This window comes from Tribolium castaneum, chromosome 2 (assembly GCF_031307605.1).
Source record: "Tribolium castaneum strain GA2 chromosome 2, icTriCast1.1, whole genome shotgun sequence".
NCBI classification, from domain to species: Eukaryota; Metazoa; Arthropoda; class Insecta; order Coleoptera; family Tenebrionidae; genus Tribolium; species Tribolium castaneum.
Genome location: NC_087395.1, coordinates 14,100,351 through 14,114,744, shown reverse-complemented (window position 1 = coordinate 14,114,744; position 14,394 = coordinate 14,100,351). Strand labels below are relative to the sequence as shown.

Here is a 14,394-nt window from a genome sequence, read left to right as displayed (position 1 = left end):
CTGATAAAATGATAAAGTTACGGTCGAATGTTGATACGTTATCTCTGAAAAAGGAATTTGAGATAAACCCAGTTCTGTACAAATAATGAAACTGAACCAGTATTAAAGTAAATCATGGTAAAAACAAAACGGGAGTACATTTTCGCGACGTGTTTCCTGTCGGGCGCCGCCGCCATTATCTCATTCGTGTCTTTGGGAACCCAAGAATGGGTAACATCGCCAGCGATTTTGTCCTCTGCAGCAAATGCAGGTGGTTTGCGCTCAGAAAACGAAAACGACTATCTCAAATTCGGACTGTTTAGTGGGACTTTCAACCAAACCACCGCTCAACCAGCAACTTACGAAATGACAAGTAACATTTTTTAAGGCAAAAACTTGGTCTAAATCATTTTCCCGCAGCTGTGTGCTCCTTTGGTTTGAACGTTTGTGCTTTACTGTGCGGCGATAACATGGAAGAGAGTTTGGAGAAGTTGTACAATGGGGAAAGCGACATAAAGTCTTTAGAGTGCCCTAAAATTGTAACAACCACTGATAAGCTTTACAGTGAGATAACCGACACTTTCAAACTGTTTGTGTCCAAATCGAGCGGTGAAGGTAATTTTTGAAAAATTGAAACAAAATATTTTTGCTTTTTCCAGATAGGACGTTTATCAATGCGGGTGTCTGGCTGTGTACGATCATATTCCTGTTAATATCGGGAATGGCGGGAATTGTTTCGGCCGTTTTGGCTCTATGGAACACGGTCTCGAACCCGTATCAGAATTATTTGAGCATTTTTGGACTGTACATTTACAACGCTGTGGCGTTTTTCAGCGTTTCACTAGCGATCGTGCTCTGGGGTGCAATGTTTTCGCAGAGTCTGCAAGCTAATAATTTGCCAACAGCTAAAACGTTCAATGATGGGTTCACAACAGAAGGGCTCTCCAGTTTGGGATATTCCTATTGGTAAAGTAAAGTAATTGGGTTTTTGTGTTTTAATGACTGGATTTTTAGGATAAACCTAGCTTCTTTGGCCTGTTATTTTATTAGTATAAGCGTGCTGTGTATCCGGAACTGGCTCATTTCCATAGAGCCGGAAGTAAATGTGCACATAGAAGATAATGCAGATCCAGTCATTCTGTTATATTAATTTACAGCATTACATTTAACAGAATATCACTAATTATTTATTTGTAAAAATGTACAATTGTGTTGTTGTATACAAGTGCCATTTTTTGTAAATATAAAATTCAAATTATAGTAATTCGTTTCAATACGCCTAAAAATAAAGTGGCTTAAATTTTATTAGTCACCACTTCACAAATCAATCAATAAATTAAAGATAATGCGATAACTCACCTTCCTCTTTATTATATCAACGATAATAGGTATTTATTATATTTATCTAAAGTCGGTAAGTACTTACCTACGTAGGTAACAACTCTTTAATAAATTATTAAAATAGTGGCGACAACTTTTTACTGAAAATGTTTAATATTTATCTCATCAATTATTATGTTCCAATAAAACCCAAAAGGACAAGAAGTCATTATTCCTGCGTGGAGCGTTTTTTATTGGCACTAACAGTTTATTAAATAAAAAATAAACCGTAATAAGTGTGTCTTTTTGAAAATAAAAAAGTAGTCAAAAAAATAGTTAAAAGCACCTACTTTATATGCATTTCACTCATTTCAGTAATTTTTTTAATCAAAAACGCGATAGTTTATAAAACTGATCCACCTTTTTAAATCAGAGGAATAGGTGTTTCAAAAAACTAGTAGAAAAATCGATGTTTATGAGTTAATAGAAAAATTCTTTGTAAAATTGCAAAATATTTTTTTTCGCAGGAAAAAATCCGAATATCCCTTTCCCTTTATAACATTGGCAAGATTATTATTATTATTAATTATGTTTTAATATTTGTTTAATTTAATTTGTTTTAAAACGTCTATAAAATGAAAGAAAAAAAAACACTTTTAGTAGCTTGTTCACGATGATAAAATGCTTGCGGCAATTATCTTTCTCCACTGGCCAAATGCAAATGTATTGGAAAATCTTCATTTAAATGTTAATGAAGAGAAACAGGCGAGGTGCAATACAAAATCAGTCAAGATAAAACAATTTTATTTATCGTTAGGTATTTCTAAATGCGAGTATAAAATTCTTTAAGATTATCCTTTCATCTGTACCATAAACATAAAAAGAAAGCAAAAGCATGATAAAAATAAATAAAAAAAATTCGTAACGCTTTCAGCACTCAATAGCGACGTTTTTTAAAAAAGTATCTATTGCCTATTGTCAGTATTGTCCAAAAGTCGGAACAATTAACACGCTGAAAGGACTCCAGCCGAGAAAACCCGACACCTAACGAATTACCAGCTCGGAGGTCCTCCCATAGAATCTCACCATAGTATCTGCCTGGCTCTGTAGGTTACAATCTAAAAGAGTTAGCAGGAAGAGATGAGTCAATTCTAATTGCCAATCCACGTTTCCAAGTATTTTGCAAGTGCTTCAGAGTGTTAAACATGTGATTAGTGCCTCGTGCGTTTTGTTGCGAAAAAAATCGATAGTGTACAGTTAGTTATAGCGATGATCTCCGCAAGTAGGACAAATATCCGAAGAATTCATCACTGATGATGGTTAAATAACGAAAGAGTCGCGAAACGCAGAGGCATTCCAGCAAAATGTTTGTATTCCGTGGAGACTTCAACGCTGGGTCAGCCAGGATCCACGCTTGAGTGGCTTAATCCTCTCGTTCCGTTGATCCTGAATCGAACTTTGAGAAAGTTATTTTAATGTCCAGCACATTAAATTGTGTCATCGTTCCTAAAATGCCAAAATGAATCTCTTCAAGCGTGGCATGATCTTCGTTACGTTTTTCGGATCTTGCATCGCCATGGCCCTGCTGGTGGCCAGTTTGGGGACGAAACAGTGGGTGAATGCGAAGGCGAAGCGGCTCAAGAACCCCCACGAGAGCGACGGGAGGATCAATTTCGGGCTGTTTGACGGCAAAAAAGAGCTGAATGTGGCCTACGGTTGGAGGAGTTACGAAATTGATGGTAAGATTCACATTAGAGGACAATTAGGCGCGAGGCAAAAACGAAAGTAAGCGTGGCTTTGTTGAAATTCTAAAGGAGACATGGACGAATTACGTCACGTTTATTTCGATCTGTTATGTGACGAAAATACAAAGAAGAATGATGTATTATGTGGAGTTAGTCTCGAGGAAAATCGCGTGTTTTATTGTGATAACTTGCACGGAGGGTATTCACTTATGGAAATAACAAGTCGGGAAATTGAACTCGGGAAACTACCGAAGCATTAATATCGCAGTAAAGTACAAGTCGAGAAATGGAAAAAATTATTCCACTGTTAGGAATGCTAGAGCAGTTATAATAACTCACAACGCGCAGAATGCGGAATTATCAATTATTTGACTTGTTTAGCTTCATGTTTCGTAAGACATTTCACACAAGTTTCTGACATTTTACAGTTAAAAAATCCGTGACTGAATTTTATTAAGAAGAATATTTGTCTCTACATTTTACGCTATTAATTAAACTGAGAATATATCATTATTTTACTGAAAAAAGTAGTTTATATTACTACCTATTTGTAAATAGATTACATTTTGTTTAACCTTAATAACTTTTTCAGAGACTGTTTTAAATTGATTTCAAAATATTTTATATTAAAATCTTGAATTAAACTAAATGATCAATATGCCAAAGTAAAGGAACCATTAAAAAATACCTAATTTTTAAAGATAGTTTTTAGAAAAAATGTTATCACAATTTATTAATTCATCCGGTAAAAGTAACCAGAGTAACATCCGCATTTTTTTTGATAATTAATTGAAAATTTACTGTTACCTACTTAAGAAATGATTTTGAAACTGAATTAGGTATAATTAACCATGACTGCTACAAAAACTACTTTAACTATTGTTGCTATTATTTATTAATTTTTTTTTCACATTTTTACTGATGAGAATTTATGCATTGATTCCTGTTTTCAAATCAACCATCCAAACTTAAAAAAAGTGCGTTACCAACAGACGTTACGAAACGAATAGCGACTTTTAAAATATGTGCATATTTTAATTCTATTAATTTTTTTGTATGGAAAAAGTGTGAAAGTCAAGTGTAAAATAAATAAAATTGGCGATTTATTAGATATGAATATTTTATTAATTTTGTCGTTTACTGTACAATTTTTAAAAACCCTCTCTGACCAACTGAGACCACGACCAACAACATTAGCCTCAAGCAAAAAGTTTCACCTATGACATAGTGAGCAAGCCCAATTATCACCATGACCTTTCGCTAAAACCTGAAGCTTTACGCTTGCTTGAAACGTCAACACATTTAGCGACGATTAAAACGACCTTGTCGTAACGTTTTTCCATTATTGTTAATTAAATAATCATATTCACATTGTTTTAACACAAATAATTGAAATTTCAATTAAGAAAACCTGCAATTATTCGTCCCCACATCCCAAAAGCCTTGCTTTCTACAACATTTGTGGGCTACATTTATTTACATGTTTATCCAATTCGTAAAAATTCGAAAAAATGCGTGGGCACTTTACAGCCTCTCCCAATTTATTTTAATTGGCGACACTGGAAAGTGAAAAGCCAATTTCGTTTGTTCACGAAATGTTACCTAAAACAATTTTTTCATTTCTCTAATCCCAAAGCCCGGAACAAAGGTCAGAGAGAAGTAGGGCGCGGTCAAAAACATGTCCATCATAATAATGCCGGCCATCAAAACTTGTATAATTACAATAAAAAAGTAGGCCCGGTAAAAGAAACCGTTAAACTTGAAAAAACGAAAAAGGAAAGTTGGGATTGGATTTATTGCATTTTATATTAAATATTCACATAACACCTGCGAATGGTAAATAATAATTAAATCAAACAACCTTGGTGTCATTCTGCGAACACTTTCTCAATGAATCACGATAGTACTTGCAAGTTTCGTGGTTTTAACCCACATTGAACAAATGAACGCATGTTACGTCCTTGCCCATTAATTATATGCACTCGCTTTGTGTTAACATCCTGTTTTTTTTCAGTGATTCATTTATTGAAATACGAACCAGAATTTTTAATTTACTGGTTTTGGATTGGTACAGTGGTCAGTGTTTGTGCTGGCCTTTTGTTTTCCGCGCTGAGCGCAATTTTCGCTGCTATAAACACAGCCACTTCCACATCAAGGTGTTTGGCGTCCGCCTCAGCCCTTTATCTATGGAATATCTTGGCCAGTAATTACTGACACCAAATTAATTGATAAAAAATAATTACCTAACTTGATTTTAGTGGTGGCCGATGTGATGGCCATAGGTTTTTGGATAGCACAATTTTATTTAAGGATACAATTTAACGTACTGTCTAGGGAAGACAGAGACAACGACTGGACGTCTGAAAGGATGGCCGAATTGGGATATTCTTTTTGGTACGTGTTTTAAAATATTTTTTTTAATTTAATTTAAAACACTTCTTTTTTTTCTATATACTAATTAATTATCGTTGGTTTTAGGTTCGTAGTTGGAGCAGCTGTAGCCTCTTTTGTAAATATTATAATAGTATTTATAGCGAATAGTGAAAAAGAAGTGGACACGGTGATACCGGTCTTAGAAGAAAAAACAAATGGAGCCATTATGTTGTACTAAAACCTTGTAAAAATATTTATGACTACTTGTAAGTTTTGTAATTTTTTTAATAAAAACTGAAATAAAACACTGGTGCCTCATTTAAAATTTATTGATTTAAAAAATAATACAAAGCGTCCCACAACTAGCTTTAAAAATAAAATACTTCCTAAAAAAGAATCTTGTCCTAAATATAAAGAGACAAAATAATGACGATGTTCTACCATAATAGACGCTTTAACGACGCTTGACTTCAGCCCACCCATCATCCTCTTCAGCTTGTTGCTCACGAGCTAAAACACCAAATCAAATTTCTCTCAAACCGATAAAAATTACCCACGTTTCTCCTTCGGAGGCGGTGCCGCCCTTCGCTCCTCCACCTTCCTCGGTGTCTCCTCCCTGCGTCTCCAATCTGACCCGCCTTCCCGTCCGCCTCCTCTCGCCGGTGGGGGCCTCCTCGGCGCCTCATCGTCCGTCCGACGTACGCTCCTCCACGACCCCATGTCTCGATCCCCGCCTCTACGTTCGCGCTCATCTCTATCGCCACGCCTGTCTCGCTCCTCCCGATCGCCACGCCTATCTCTCTCCTCCCTATCGCCACGTCTATCGCGCTCCTCTCGATCACCCCGCCGGTCTCGCTCCTCCCTATCGCCACGCCTATCCCGCTCTTCCCTCTCCCCGCCGCGGCGGTCCTCTCGGGTGAACCTATCGCGATCGCCGCGTTCGAAGCCACGCCCAACTTCCCTGCGTTCGCGCTCGGGCTGCTCCTCCGCCTCCGCCTCGCGGCTCCTCCACGCGTCTCCGCCCTTTGTTTCGTCGGGATTCGCACGCATGTTCCTCGGTCGCCAAGCTTCGACCTTCTTCGGCTCCTCGGGTTTTTCCCCGCGGCGCCAGGACGAGTCGCCGCCTTCGCGTTTCGGAGGCTCGCGTTCGCCTTTCGCACGCCAGGAGTCTTTGGGTTTTTCGCGACCTTTGTCTTGGTCTTCCGCTAGGCGTTTCTCGATTTCTTCCATTCGTTTACGTTGTTTTTCGCCTGTTCTGTCTAACATTTCCTGTTGTTCGCGAGCGCGCCGGTCTCGTTCCTCGCGTTCAACTCTTTCCTTTTCTTCGCGTTCTTTTCGGGCGATTTCCTCCAAACGTTGCCTTTCTTCCTCTTCCTTTCGTTTTTGTTCAGCCAACTTGCGTTCTTCCTCCTCCTGTTTTTCTTTAATGTAACGAGTACGGCGTTCTTCTTTACGCTTCAATTTACGTTCGAGCAGGCGTTTCTGGCGCTCTTCATTCAACAACTTCTCAAACTCTTTCAATTTATCTTCGTAGACGATGTTACGTTCTTTCTTCAATTTTTCCAAGAAAGCGTCTTTGTCGGGTTTCATTCTAACCAAACGGTCTCGTGTGGCAACTGCCAATTTTCTCTCCTCGATGGCCGCGGCAATGCGTTCTTTTTCTTGTTGCTCCCAGAAGGCTTGGTCTTGCAACTGACGTTCTTTTATGGACGCTTGAAGCAGCGGTATTTCTTCCAAACGTTTCGCACGTTCGAAATAATCGACTTTCTTTTCTTGAGATTTGAGCTTGGCTTGAAGTTCGCGACGTTCCTTTTGTAATTCTTCGGCTTCTTTAGCGGCGATTTGGTCAGCGTCGAGTTTCTTAATATCATCCTCGTCCAACTTCTTCAGGATTTTTTGCCCATGACCTGTTTGGCTAATTTGCTGCAATTTCTCCTTCAAGTGTCTGTCCTTGATTTGTTGAATCTCGTTTTGGGCCCTCTTCTTCTCCCTTTCTTCCCTTTCTTGTTCTAGGCGTTTTTGCTCGGCTAGCGCCTGCTGCCTGGCCAACTCCTCCAAACGCCTTTGCTCTTCTTCCTCCCTGACTGTGTTCAATCTCTCGATGTACTCCTTCCTGTCTTCAATAATCTTATGGCGTTGGAGGATCTTCTCATGTTCTTGAGCCTTAGTCTCGTGGTAATTCTTCACCATAATACTCCTCATCTTCTCTCTTTCGGCCTTCTTCTTATTCGGATAAATCACATTGATGGCTTGATTTAACACAGTCGCCATATTAACAAGTTGGTTTCTCACTTGCTCACTCGGCATTACTTGCAGAGTTGGTCCTTCCGGCTTATCTTCCCTCTGACTTTCGCTCAAATCCATACCAAAGTGGACGCAATATTTGCCATGATCGATCCTAATCTGCATATCGTTGTGTCTAACACAATCGACTAGAAGTCGCTCAAGATGGAAAGCATCAGTAAACTTTGCCAGTTCCAACAACCTTGCAAATTCAATCGTTTGGTAAACTTGAGCGATCTGCCGCACCAAACGCACCAGAGTAACGTCCTGTAGCGCTGGTATGTACTGCTGTAGCAGATTTTCTTCAGCTTGCAACGACTGAATCACCGTATGAACCCTCGAGCACAGCAAAAGTGGATGAAAATCGACTTCTAACCAATTGTACAAATCCTGGAGTTGAGTCGAAGCCAAACTGACAACGTTAACACGAACTAAATCTTTCAGCAGACTGGCACGAGTCGGAGGCTGGAAAAGGCCCAAAAGGACGGCCAATCGTTGCGCTTTTTCCAGTGGAGACTTGTCAGTTTCGATAAAACGATCAAATTCGGGATGAGCCGATGGGAGGGGGATTGAAAGAGTGGCGATAAGAACGCGACAAGCCATTCTAGAAAAAAATCAGTAAGTCGGAGAGCAATTAAAAATAGAGGGTTTTTGTACCGTTGTAGCTCCTCCTGAGTGATGTTTTTCTTCATTTCTTTCGATAATTGGAACAGTTTGAATAGAGCTGCCGCGTGGAAGAGGTAATTTCCGGCCTTCCAGAAAACCATGGCCAGTTTTTGGTAGTAATTGGCCATTGTTTTAGGCACCGGCATTTTTTTAGACATGTTCATTAGGTTATGAATGTCCTCAATGGCTTTGTAAGCTTCCTGTTTTTTTAAAACAAAAATCAAATTTTGGTATTTTTTTATTATTAGCGTGTTAAGACCTATTTAAAGCAACTTGGAACAACATTAACTCATTTAAGGCCCGTCCGGTGCAAATTTGGCCTTCAAATTTTTACAACACTAGTTTCGTTAGGATATTTTAATCCAGGCATCAGCTTTTGCCAATTGCAAAAGGTCGGCTACTGCTAAGTGTTCTTTGTTGGCAAATTATACCATCTGGTTTTAACCAACCAAGTAAAAATTTGTAATTGCGATACCAGAGTTATTTAGTGTAAAAACTTTATGGTTAAATTAACACTTAGTGTCAAAAAAACTGATACGACTTTATTTATTACCAAATCATTTTATGATTTTTGCACGTAAAACAGCCCTAAACAATTATTATGTTAACTTACCTGCCACAACTCCATCTGGATGGCAAAATCGAGCTGATGCAGCCTAGTCTCCAGATTTAATTGCTGCGTTTCAGGCTTAGACATTGAAACATTGGCCACTTGAGCTGGCAGTTTGCAAATATCTTCCAGATGCTTCCTCAACTTGTCACACAATTTCCTAAATTCGGTCTTTCGATTATATTTGAGACAAAACTGGAACGCCATCCTAGCAATATCATGATAGAGATTTTCAACGTGAGCGTTAGTCCTCAACAGCTCCAAACATTGGCAATACGACTCCCACAGGAATTTAACCCACGGAGTCAGAATCGTGCGATCGGAGCGGTCCTGGGCATCCTCCCCCGAGACAGCACTGCAATTGCAAGTTTATACGCCTCCTGACTAAGAAAAACCCCACCTTAATAAAATGCTCTCCGGGGTGGCCAAATTGTCCAAATCGTCGATATCTATGACGGCTTGGGCCGACTGCTCGCGCGCATTTTCCGTCTTCTCCTCGGCCATCCGCAGGTACCCCCTGATGACGTTCTCCAGCGAGCCCACGTTCACCGACTGGAACATGTTCCGGTACTGGAACAGCCCCTCTTTCGCAATGTGCGATTTCTTCAGCTCCACGCACAGGTCCAAGTACTTGAACATGATGGGCTCCAGCACGGACTCGGACCAGTTGTAGGCCCATTTTTTGTTGCGGAAAACCTCCTGTAGGGTGTCTAAAGCACGCGCTGGTTTCCCGACTTCGATGAATTCTGGCAAAACGACGCAATTGCGAGTTATAAATAACCATGTGGGGCTCCTGGGGCAACATATGCGCCGGCTAATTTACTCACCGTTCGCCCGTTTTAGGGCATTTTCGGGTCTTTGACCGTATCGAGCCATTGTTTATCACTTTGGTTCACTTAATACACATTTATAAAGCTTTAAAAGCGGTAAAGCCGTGTGGAAACGTCAAAAATTTCCACAATGCGCCTTCAAAATGGCGCCCGGAAGTTGGATTTTGACAGATGGATATGATAGACCACAAAAGCGCCAAATTTGAGCTTAACACAAATTAGCTTTTTACGTAATAAGAAGGTGTGACAAAGGCAATAATAAAAAACAGACATAATTTAATTTCCAATGATACAAACATTACAATCACATTATGGCATAACTTCAACGACCATGCTCGTAATTCGGGTAATTAAGGCATTAAAGGTGTCAATTTTGATATCAGTCCACTTGTTCCTAAAGTACTCATCCACAAATTTCATACTGCCGGCGCGGGGAAGTTCCTTCACCTTCATTGTAAAAATAAAAAGAGACTTCTCAACCAAAGGCGTGAACTCGTCACAAAACGTATGGAACGCTTGTGCTGACACTCCTCGCACATTTTCAAGGTTTTTGACGATCATGACCCCATTTTCGCTCAATCTGTCTCTGTATTTCTCAATCAGACTGCCATAGTCACTCACGACTTGAGGAGAATTTAACTCAGAGTCTGATAAAACTATAGGTTTTTTCGAACAGTCCCTGATGTTACAAAGGGCATACTTAGACAGTTGCTCCAAGAGTTTCCTCAAAGTGCCTTCAGCTTCCTCTTGGTACAAAAAAATAAAAGTCGAAGGCCTGTTCCTCGTGATTACGTCATTAACACCTGACTCAAAAGCCAGCCAAATGTCGTCATTTTGAGTAGGAAATTTTTCTTGAATTAAATGGATACTCATTTTTGTTGCTGGAAGTTCTGGCACAGAACCACACCACACCAACACCACCCCAAGTGATAAAAAAACCGAAATTAGGGCCATATAAGTACGGCTCAACCCATAATTATTTGCCTCTTTTAGTGTTGTTTTTGCTTTAACTAATTCTGGTCTTTTTTTGTTATACGTAAGAGAGTCTTTCGACTTTTCCCTTGCGTCTTCTGAATCGCTAACATCCTCACTTTCGGAACTTTCCTCTTGCTTTCGTCGATAACTATCCTCAAACGTTTTACTCAAACTCGAGTCAGGTCTACTTGACTTGTTTGAGCCCCAACTAGTCTCCAGTCCGATAAATTCGGCTGAAGAAGCACTACTTTCAGGGTTATACCGTTTACGTAAATTTCTTGGACTTGTGGATACGTCCATATCGGAACTGGACCGGTGTATGGAAGGGCGTGCTCTGGGACGTTGTCTCGCAGAAGATAAGCCCTTCTAACGATAAGATTATACACTTGATTGGACCAAAAATGATTATACAAACCTGTGACATTACATAAATAATTATTTAAAAAATTACGTGTAAATCATTACGCGAAAAACAGAAATGCAAGTGAGTAAATTTAGACAAAATAACCCCCACAAACATTTCTAAATTCTGAGGTTATATGAATTTGACATTTCTGACAATTGAAACGTCACAAGTGTTGAAAATTAATTGCAAAAATGAGTGAAAAGGCTGAACGGGACAAAAAGGCAATAGCCACGTTTTACGCCGAACTGAACCGTTTCGGCCAGAATGGAGAATACGAGCGTGCCATAAAAACAGCCAATAAAAGTGAGTATCTAACCTCAAACAACCATATGGATTGAGTAAACCCTTCCAGTTCTGAATTTGGCCCAGCACGAGTTTCTGGCCTTCCACTACAAGGTAGTGTGCCTTATTGAGTTATCGAAGTTCGACGAGGCCATTCGTTTATTGAACGGCAATGCACAATTCGACGGGTAAACCCCCGAACTTTGCGGTTCTCTTTTGATTCGTTTCCTTCCAGCGAGTTGATTTTCGAGAAAGCTTATTGTTTCTACCGCGCCAATAAACACGAAGACGCTCTTAAAACAATCGACCAACTGCCGGAACTGGACCTGCGGTCTAAGGAACTAAAAGCGCAGATTTTCTACCGTCTTGAGAAGTATGACGAAGCTGCGGCTCTCTACCGCGAGATTATTAAAAACACCGACGATGATTACGAAGACGAGCGGCATACGAATCTGGGGGCTGTCATGGTGCACTTGGACGATGAGGATACTAAAGACAGGATTGAGGACTTGAGGGACAACACGTACGAGCTTTGCTTCAATAAGGCTTGTCTGCTAATCGCCCACGGACAGTACACGGAGGCCGAGAAGAAGTTGCGACAGTGTGAGAAACTGTGCAGGGAGATGTTGGAAGAGGAGGAGGCTTCGGAAGAAGAAATAGACGTCGATCTTGCCCTAATAAAAATCCAACTTGCTTTTGTTTACCAAAAACAGGGCCGGGTCAAAGAAGCCCATCAGTTATACACTGCCAATCTTAAGATAAAATTGGACGATGTTGCCCTCATGGCTGTCGCGAGCAACAATATTGTCTGCATTAACAAAGACCAGAATCTGTTTGATTCGAAGAAAAAAATGAAAGTTGCGCTTAATGACACTCTCACGTACAAACTGCCCTCCAAACAGAGAAAATACATCGCGTTAAACAACGCTATCTTGAACTACTACATCCACCAGGTGGACCAATGCGAAAAAATTTGCAAACAAATCGAAAAGCAATGGCCCGAACTTGTCACTTGTACAACTGTTTTACGTGCCCTTACGTTGCTTAAAGGAGACGACGCTAAGGAAGCTATTAATTTGTTGGCAAAAGTGACCCCAAAGTCGAAACAAGACGAGCTTTACATAAAACTGTGCATGGCTCAGCTTCACTTGGTCCAAGTATTTTTTTATTTTTTTTTGTCTTGTTTTTTTATTTTATTGTTGTAGGGTGATAAGGCCCAGGCGTGCAAAATATTGGAAAATCAGGGCGAGAACAGTTACAAGCCGGGCATTGTGGGGGCGCTCACTACCCTCTACCTGGGTCTCGGTAACGAGGAACAAGCACTGCGAGTGTTTGAAAGAAGTGTCGATTGGTACAAGAAAAATAAAACTGAGGAGGTGAATTTGACGAGTATGTGGCGCCAAGCGGCCGATTTTCACATAAGAAATGGGCACCCACAAGTGGCCGCGAACAGTTTGGAGGAGTTGTTGAAGAGTAACAAAGGGGATAAGAAAATTACGGCTCAGCTGGTCTTGGCCTGTTCACAAGTATTTTCTTGCAATTTGTTTTGTACCTCAATTATTAGTTAATTCTAGTTTGATAAGTCACGAGCTGTTGAGTTGAGCAAGCAGTTGCCGTCGATTGAAAGTCTTTCGGAGAATATTGATGTGGAAACTTTGCAATTGTCGACTCCTTCGGCCTTTAATTTGAAGAAAAGTCCGGCCGCCAAACAGGACTCACAACCCGGGTAAGAGATTGTTGAGTTGGAACGAAAATCCACCTCAAACATGTCAAAAAATCGCTCAATTTGATCAGAGTGTTTTTTTTTACTTCTATTTGCATATTTAACCACGTTGTGTACTTGAAAACACGGTTTTGTTGAAATTTTGCCAAACTGGGCTATGAAGAAAAATCCGATTTTTTATTTTATTATTTTGTATATTTTTGAAACAGTGACGCTAATATTTTGCGAAATTTTACGAGACATTCGAATTAAAGGCGTCAAGAAATCACATTTCTTTCGAGCTGTTGCGTTGATACAATTTTTAAATGTTTGTATTTGTTTTATTTTTATTTTCTTATTTGCATTTTTTTCACAAGATGTTTTCATTCCGAATCTTTCCTCCTTCGATCAAAAAATTTTCAATAGATCACTTTTAAATTGTTTATTAATAATAATTTAATAATTTATTAGACAATATACAATAAATAGTCACATCTTTTTTACAAAGATTTAAATAGTTATTTATGTAACAAGTCCACAAAAGCATTAAATGAGACACCAGTAAAAAGATAAGCATAATTATTTAATTAGTTTTTATTTAGTTACTATTTAATTACTTAATTTTGTCAAAAGTAGCAAAATTTTTGTCTTATTCAGACGTCTTAGGACGTTGGTTGCTATAATTGCGTGAAATTTCTGAGTTATAGCCAAAAAATTACCAAGTTGGTCGAAAATGGTTTTATTTTTGATTATCTAGAGTGTATTGAGTTACTTACTTTATAAATTTAGTACCCCCAAGTCCGAGGGTGGGGTTGAGAAGCAGAAAAAGCACAGGAAACGTAAGGGTAAATTACCCAAGAATTACAACGCGAATATCCCGCCAGACCCAGAGAGATGGTTGCCCAAGTATGAGAGGACAGGTTTCAGGAAGAAGAGGGACAGGCGTGCGAAGGACGTCATTAAGGGGTCCCAAGGGACAGCGTCTGGACAGGCGGAACAATAGTAAAATAACTAGTTGAGTTTGATTTTTCCGGTAATGGATTTTTGCAGTGATTTTTCGAGCAAAGTCACCGAGCAAGAGGCTGAAAGTCCGACTGTTGAGCCTTCGCCAAGGGCTAGGGCGCAGCATCCGCAAAAGAAGGGGCAACAGAAGAAGAAGGGCAAGAGGCGTTAATTTTTTATTTTTGCAAATGTGGGAATAAATGGTGTGAAGAAATAAAAAC

The 14,394-nt window shown here is 39.6% G+C and overlaps 5 protein-coding genes across 6 annotated transcripts; 3 read left to right on the top strand and 2 right to left on the bottom strand.

Annotated features, from left to right (window-relative positions):
- Positions 1-62: 62 nt before the first annotated feature.
- Positions 63-1,239, top strand: LOC662170 (clarin-3). The gene is made up of 4 exons (XM_971321.4): positions 63-352; positions 400-594; positions 639-945; positions 994-1,239. The coding sequence occupies exons 1-4, from the start codon at positions 115-117 to the stop codon at positions 1,127-1,129; spliced, it is 876 nt and encodes a 291-aa protein (XP_976414.2). The 5' UTR covers positions 63-114; the 3' UTR covers positions 1,130-1,239.
- A 1,127-nt stretch (positions 1,240-2,366) lies between these two features.
- LOC100142086 (uncharacterized protein) lies at positions 2,367-5,722 on the top strand. Its single transcript, XM_008199374.3, has 4 exons — positions 2,367-3,038; positions 5,059-5,247; positions 5,303-5,438; positions 5,523-5,722. The coding sequence occupies exons 1-4, from the start codon at positions 2,819-2,821 to the stop codon at positions 5,653-5,655; spliced, it is 678 nt and encodes a 225-aa protein (XP_008197596.1). The 5' UTR covers positions 2,367-2,818; the 3' UTR covers positions 5,656-5,722.
- Positions 5,723-5,730: 8 nt separating this feature from the next.
- On the bottom strand, positions 5,731-9,974 carry eIF3a (eukaryotic translation initiation factor 3 subunit a). Its single transcript, XM_968219.4, has 6 exons — positions 9,804-9,974; positions 9,377-9,722; positions 8,980-9,331; positions 8,358-8,566; positions 5,975-8,304; positions 5,731-5,927 (listed from the first exon to the last, which is right to left on the bottom strand). Exons 1-6 carry the CDS (start codon positions 9,850-9,852, stop codon positions 5,872-5,874), a joined length of 3,342 nt encoding a protein of 1,113 aa, XP_973312.1. The 5' UTR covers positions 9,853-9,974; the 3' UTR covers positions 5,731-5,871.
- Positions 9,975-10,065: 91 nt separating this feature from the next.
- On the bottom strand, positions 10,066-11,338 carry TORIP (Torsin interacting protein). 2 transcript variants are annotated; one of them, XM_008199344.3, is made up of 2 exons: positions 11,197-11,338; positions 10,066-11,147 (listed from the first exon to the last, which is right to left on the bottom strand). In XM_008199344.3, the coding sequence occupies exons 1-2, from the start codon at positions 11,203-11,205 to the stop codon at positions 10,116-10,118; spliced, it is 1,041 nt and encodes a 346-aa protein (XP_008197566.1). In that variant the 5' UTR covers positions 11,206-11,338; the 3' UTR covers positions 10,066-10,115. The 2 variants fall into 2 exon arrangements, with proteins under 2 accessions (XP_008197566.1, XP_976409.2); XM_971316.4 differs by having other exon boundaries at positions 10,066-11,144; positions 11,197-11,329.
- An 11-nt stretch (positions 11,339-11,349) lies between these two features.
- Positions 11,350-14,393, top strand: Srp72 (Signal recognition particle 72). The gene is made up of 7 exons (XM_968152.4): positions 11,350-11,490; positions 11,540-11,657; positions 11,705-12,626; positions 12,675-12,995; positions 13,044-13,195; positions 13,961-14,173; positions 14,222-14,393. Exons 1-7 carry the CDS (start codon positions 11,379-11,381, stop codon positions 14,343-14,345), a joined length of 1,962 nt encoding a protein of 653 aa, XP_973245.2. The 5' UTR covers positions 11,350-11,378; the 3' UTR covers positions 14,346-14,393.
- The last annotated feature ends 1 nt before the right edge of the window (position 14,394 follows it).